This window comes from Seriola lalandi, unplaced genomic scaffold (genome assembly GCF_002814215.2).
Source record: "Seriola lalandi dorsalis isolate HSWRI2012SDOR001 ecotype SW California unplaced genomic scaffold, Sedor1 jcf7180002054240, whole genome shotgun sequence".
Classification (NCBI taxonomy): domain Eukaryota; kingdom Metazoa; phylum Chordata; class Actinopteri; order Carangiformes; family Carangidae; genus Seriola; species Seriola lalandi.
The window spans coordinates 446,673-453,264 of NW_019524793.1; the positions used below are offsets into that span (position 1 = coordinate 446,673).

A 6,592-nucleotide genomic window follows, 5' to 3' on the forward strand; every position below is an offset into this window, starting at 1 on the left:
ACCCCATCATCCTCCACTCCACCGCTCCCCTCCTTCCTCCATTGGCCCCTCATCCCCTACCCTTTTCTGTTTTCTGTCTCCGCTCGGCTCTGCAGTGGGAACGAGATTAGAATGATTGAAACAAACGCACATGAAATATTCATATGGAATAATAAGAGATCTGTGAATGCTTGAGGGATGAATGTTCCATTGCCCTCCACATTAAATCTCGCTCTCTTCCACCAGTCAAAATGAAACGGTCCTTACCATCATTCTAACCTTCACTAACTCTCTCTCTCTGTCTCCCTCTCGCTCGCCCTGTCACTCCCCGCTTTCTATCTCTGTCACTCTCGCTGCCATTACCATAGTATGCCCCCATTTCTGTATTTGGTCTTTTTCCCCCCTTCACTTCCCTCCTGCTCTCTTTCATCGCTCTGTCTGTATCTTCCTTTTCATAAAAAATCGGCCTTTTTTTTTTCTTCCTTTTCTTTAATACTCCTGTTCTCACGTTCTCTTTCTTTCATTCACTTTCTCTTCATCTTTGCGCTTGTCTCTCCCTCCGCGCGCAGGACAAGTCAAGGTGGTGTTCATTCTCTATAAGAACCTGGGATCCTTTCTGTCCACTGAGAACGCCACAGTGAAGATGGAAGTGGACGGGCCGAGCCATGAAAAGAAGCGCCTGGCGGTCAATTCCCATGTAATCGCCGCGTCTATCAACAAAGAGTCCAGCAGAGTGTTTCTCACTGAGCCGGTGGTCTTCACACTCAAACACCTGGAGGTGACCTAATTCAGTCCTCATCATGATTCATTTGCATTCTCACACATGAACTCTTCTCATCTTCCCCCTTTGTTGTTTTCCTTCTTCCGCAGCTGGACAATTATTACACTCCAAACTGCTCCTTCTGGAACTACTCGGAGCGCTCCATGATGGGGCAGTGGTCGTCGCAGGGCTGCAGGCTGCTGGACACCAACAACACGCACACCACCTGCTCCTGCAGCCACCTCACCAACTTCGCCGTGCTCATGGCTCACCACGAGCCCGATGTAAGTAAACAAGGGCGTGGCGGACGCACGGTTTAAAATGGAAGCCCGAGTAATTTATGCAGACGTTCATTCGTGCGAGTATTAGCGTTCGCTCACTCTCAGTCACACACCCGCACACATATGCACATTAATGTACCCTCTCAAGGCTGACAAGCTCTTTGTTTTGAATTTTCTCTTCTTCTTTCACTCCGACATTCAGGGAGGCACACGCTTACAAATTCATGTCCTGCTACTTCTCGCTGACATTCACATGAATTTGAATGTCATGTATTTTTTTCAGGCCGCCTTGTCTCTTGTCTCTACAGTTTAGCTCCTTGCATATATTTACAAATATTAAATAAAGCAATTTTGCGTTTTCTCTCCCCTCCCCCTCTTCTGTCTATCCATCCCCTATTGTCTCTATTCGCTATTATCCCATCTATCTCTGTACTCCTCATCACCCGTCCCATCCTTACAATACTTTGTCCTCTCTCTATTTGCCCGATTCTGCTGTGTACCCCCGCATATTCCCTGTCCACACTCTCAAACCCCACCGCTTTTGTTTACCCGACTCTATCCGGACCTCAGTACCAGGGCCGGATGCATGAACTGATCCTGTTTGTGATCACCTGGGTGGGGATTGTCATCTCCTTGGTGTGTCTAGCCATCTGCATCTCCACTTTTTGCTTCCTGCGGGGCCTGCAGACCGACCGCAACACCATCCACAAGAACCTCTGCATCAACCTCTTCATCGCTGAGCTGCTCTTCCTCATCGGCATCGACAAGACAGAGTACCACGTGAGTTTGTAGCAACATGTTCGTCTGTTCCCAGCTCGGGATGTTAGGTTCTCGCTCATGAATAGGGTCTGGTTAGTTTTTTGTTTTTTCTTTATATTCCAACTTGAAAATAACATAGAGAATTACAGTGTAGCACAAGTGACAACTTGAAAAGAGACTGTGGAGAGGTGGTGTGTTACTACATTACTCTATAAAACATTTACTGCACTGAGTAATGAATTACCACTCAATAATATGCACAGAGCCAGTCACCTAGGGGGCAGCTTTTCTTTTTTCCCTCTGTGAATGTCCAGAACTACTACTGTATTCTGAGCTTCTGACTCTGCTCTGGTTTCTTCTGTTTTTCACTCAGTTATATGCCTTGATCTTAACTGTTTCTCCTTCTTCATCTTATTATTTCCATTCCTCATCTTCTTCTCGTCCCTTTACTCTCTCCCTGCCTCAGATTGCCTGTCCCATCTTTGCTGGCCTTCTGCATTTTTTCTTCTTGGCTGCCTTCTCCTGGATGTGTCTGGAGGGTGTGCAACTCTATCTCATGCTGGTGGAGGTCTTTGAGAGCGAGTACTCCCGCAAAAAGTACTACTATCTGTGCGGCTACTGCTTCCCTGCACTGGTGGTTGGCATCTCCGCGGCCATAGACTACAGGAGCTATGGGACCAAGAAAGCGTACGTGTGAAGACAGGCCTTTTGCACCTGCAGATTGAGAAGTAGGATTATGCTATTCCCCCAGCTGGAAATGTAATATGCAGTGCTGTGTGAACGGCTCTTGCACCTCCCCGTGGACTGGCTTTTCTGAGCACACTTAGCCAAAGCCTGATGATTAGCCTTCATAAGATAATCCGCTGAGACAGGGAAATAGTGTGTGTGCATGCCTGCCCGTGTGTGCGCACGCGCATGTCTGAGTGTGTGCGTGTTTGTTCGTGAGCTTAGCTGCATGTAAAACTCTCTCTTCTCCTCTGTGTCACTCCAGATGCTGGCTGCGAGTGGATAACTACTTCATCTGGAGCTTCATTGGACCCGTTTCATTTGTTATTATGGTATTAGCTTTACTGTCAGACAGTATTATTCCCCTCTCCATTTTTGATATGACACAGTAAAACCAAAAGTATTTCCCCATGTTTGCTTTGTGAGGTTTTTGAAGCACACTGTAAAGTTCACTGCACATTTACTTGACTCTTCTTATCTTCTGTCCTCAGCTCAACCTCATTTTCCTCATGATCACGTTACACAAGATGATTCGCAATTCTTCAGCACTCAAACCCGACTCCAGCCGCCTGGATAATATAAAGTGAGTTCAAATTATTCAATGAGAGTCATACTCCCTGAAACTACTGTTGTTGTTGGTGGTTTTTTTTTTTTTTTTTTTTTTTTTTTCTCAAGGAAACAAATGTATGATAAATAAACCACACTGTCAGCTGGATGAGTCAGTTTCCCTGTGTGTCACTGATTAACATTTCTTTGTCCGCTTCCATCAGGTCGTGGGCTCTGGGGGCCATTGCTCTGCTGTTCCTGTTGGGGCTGACGTGGGCGTTCGGCCTCCTCTTTATCAACGAGAACACAGTGATCATGGCCTATCTCTTCACCACCTTCAACGCCTTCCAGGGCATGTTCATCTTCATCTTCCACTGTGCCCTGCAGAAGAAGGTAATATGATAAAAGATTAGTGTTTGGGATGCATGGATGTATGGATGGATGCATGGATGGACGGATGGATGGATGGATGGATGAATGGATGGACGGATGGATGGATGGATGGATGGATGGATGTTCAGCACATTCAGTGTGTTAGATTGATTGCATTAAGTACATTTTGCTGTAGCCTTGTGATAAAAGCCTCTGTTGCTTCACATTGCATCCACCCTAAGTGTTAGTGTTTATGAGTGGCTTTAAAACATTCCTGTAGTGCTGGTGGTGACTTTTTTCTTATTTTTTTTTTTTTTTACAGGTCCATAAGGAGTACAGTAAGTGTCTGCGTCACTCCTACTGCTGCAGCCGCACCTCCACCACCAGCTCCCACGGCTCCCTGAAGAACTCAGGTCTGCGTGCCAACAACCGCTACTACAGCGGCAGCCAAGCTCGCCATGCAGCGGCCCACAGACAGGTGGGGGCAGGATAGACCCACACATAAAACTACAGCACACACAAAGCAGTATGCACATACACAGTGCAGGCGCACCTGTGTGTTCATTTTTACACATCAATCAGACCACTGTTGAGTTTTAAAATTGTGTTTTTCTTAGAACAAATGAAAAGTAGATCTGCCTATGCGGCAAGATGATTTTACTTATTTTCAGCATAAATCAGCTTATTTCAGAGGAATTACTTTTTTTTTTTTTTTTTTGCAGCACTCTAAAAAAATAGTGTCAAAACAAAATAAATAACCTTAGAAAGGAGGGAAGTGTCCTCTCCCTGCTGCTATATTCTTTTTTGCCTTATTTAAAAGATCTGTTATGTAAGATTCTGAAGTATGAAATGAGTGTATCTGCGGGGGTTTGATTGCTGATCAATACCGATGACTCACCGATTACTTGGCGAAGCATTTGAATTTGTTTACTTAACTTACTCTTCAGCCCATAGTCACGTTGTTTTCATTTGCCAGTGACAAAGAGAAGCGCGGCGCGTGAAACACCAGTGTTGCTATACATTTTGTTCCAAGTGACATAACGGTATTAAAGCTTGTTATATGGTGATCTACAGTGTGATGTGTTCATTAGATGATTCTGGTGAAAATCTGCTCAAATTAGCCAGCTTACACACCTCTGTTGTGAAATTTCACTTTTATGTTTGAATCCATTGCTGGCAGCCCCCGTGCTTACCAGTGAGTAGCTGACTCATTAATAAAGATATCCTTTGAAGTCCGTGTGCTATATATAGACACAGGCACCATACAAGACATCTGGAAGTACTGTGCATGCTGGCATATGTGTAATGGCACACACACACACACACACACACACAAACATACACACTAATAGTGAATCCTCACAAACAAGCTTTTCCCACAATATAATAAGACGCTTCCAAATAACAATATCAGCTACTGCAATCATGTCTTGAGTTTATTAGCGCCCCTCATGATAACATGACATAGCTGTGTGCCCATTTACCCAACGCCTCTGTCTCTTTATCTGGCTTGTTTGCCTATTGTTCTTTGTGGATTAGAGCGAGCCCAACAGTTTTGATTACAGCAGCCCCACTGAGTTACAAAGTCTACCCGCCGTGTTTCTATATTTAACTTGTTGTCTGTTTGCTGCCGCTCACTGTGCTCTGCTCCCTCTTCCAGAGTCGGATCCGCAGGATGTGGAACGACACGGTTCGGAAGCAGACAGAATCTTCTTTCATGGCGGGAGATATCAACAGCACCCCGACACTGAACCGCGGTGAGGCCATACTCTGTTACTGCTCTGCTTCCCCTTCATTAAGTTATGCACGCTTAAATGCACACAAATACATATTCACATACATACACATTCTAATATATTACACAAGTGAAGACAATCGAACAAAAAAGAAAAACCATGAGAGTGTACAGAGCCAGGAAAAGTACCATTATTCAGTGTTAAATGTGTGTATGTGACAGTATACAGGACAAGGCCTTGTGAATAAGGCTAACTAATGATTCAGATTTCCTTGCAGCAAATGGGCCAGCCAGCAAACGGCAGTTAGTGGCAGCAGTAGCTTAAATTAAACATCATATGGTTGAAGGCTGGTTGGTGGGTGGGTGGTGGGTTTGAGTTTGCAGTGCAGTGGCAGCCACTGGTCAGTAAAAGCGCTTAACAGCAGCAGAAATATATGAAGCCCAACGTCTCTGTTATGTGGATACGTGTGTGGGTGTGTGGTTGGTGTTAGTGAGTTCATATGCCGGTAATGCGCCATGTGTTGCTGTAATTAAGCCTATTCAAGTGTATTTTTGAGTTTGTGAGTCAATAATGTTAAGTTAACTTAAAGAAGGAGGCTATGTAGTCATTAGACCATATCTTAGTTCACATCTCTCAAGGAGTATAATTCCATTTTTCATCTCTCCACAAACGGTTTGCAGCCACTGGCAGAGAAAAGTCTGTTTTGCTTTATTTGTTCATTTTAATTTCTGATTTCCAGTTTTTCATTAAAAAAAAATTTAATTTGAACAAGGGTGGAGACAGACAATATATCATAATATATTGTGTCATGGTCTCTGTGGTATATTTTCCACATAAGTTACACAGAAATCTTGTTGGGTCAGGCCGTGTGTCATAAAATTACAGGTGTTGTGAACATCATTATGGCAAAATACTGCAATACAAGCCGGCGCTAGTTTGAACTCTCTCCTCTCAGGCTTTTGTGGTTGCATGGGATTAATCACATCCAAACACACCTCCATATCTTCTCTACGTGAATGTAGTGACGCATGCAGTCCCCTCTGAACTCTGCACAGCGCATGAATAGGGCATTGGGAATTATTAAGATAGTGATTGTCTCATCCTCAGCAACCGGTGGCGTCACCGATGCAGCCATCAGTGACACTGAGACGATCAAGGTTGGCTCAAGTTCCAGATTTGGGGGGGGGGGGGGGGGGTGTTGATGATGACACAGAAGCAGTTGCTAAATCAGCCGTCACTCTCTATGCTAATTTCATCCATTTTGTTTTTAATGAACTGATTACCGTGTGAGCGAACAGGGGGTAATTATTCTAATTGAGGAGAGTGACAGGAGCAAGGCAGGGGGTGAGGGAGAGGGGTGCTACAAGTGAGCTGGATGGATGAGGTGTATGTGTGTGTGTGTGTGTGTGTGTGTGTGGTCGGGTGGGCGGGTC

At 44.8% G+C, this 6,592-nt stretch overlaps 1 protein-coding gene across 1 annotated transcript in view; it reads left to right on the forward strand.

Moving 5' to 3' along the window:
* adgrl1a (adhesion G protein-coupled receptor L1a) overlaps positions 1 to 6,592 on the forward strand; it is a 93,594-nt gene that overhangs the window by 77,215 nt on the left and 9,787 nt on the right. Inside the window, exons 14-22 of the mRNA XM_087173484.1 lie at positions 549 to 757; positions 850 to 1,023; positions 1,591 to 1,800; positions 2,246 to 2,466; positions 2,771 to 2,837; positions 2,997 to 3,088; positions 3,276 to 3,444; positions 3,746 to 3,901; positions 5,084 to 5,180. Coding sequence (XP_087029610.1) covers positions 549 to 757; positions 850 to 1,023; positions 1,591 to 1,800; positions 2,246 to 2,466; positions 2,771 to 2,837; positions 2,997 to 3,088; positions 3,276 to 3,444; positions 3,746 to 3,901; positions 5,084 to 5,180 — 1,395 coding nt within the window. The remainder of the gene's footprint in view (positions 1 to 548; positions 758 to 849; positions 1,024 to 1,590; positions 1,801 to 2,245; positions 2,467 to 2,770; positions 2,838 to 2,996; positions 3,089 to 3,275; positions 3,445 to 3,745; positions 3,902 to 5,083; positions 5,181 to 6,592) is intronic.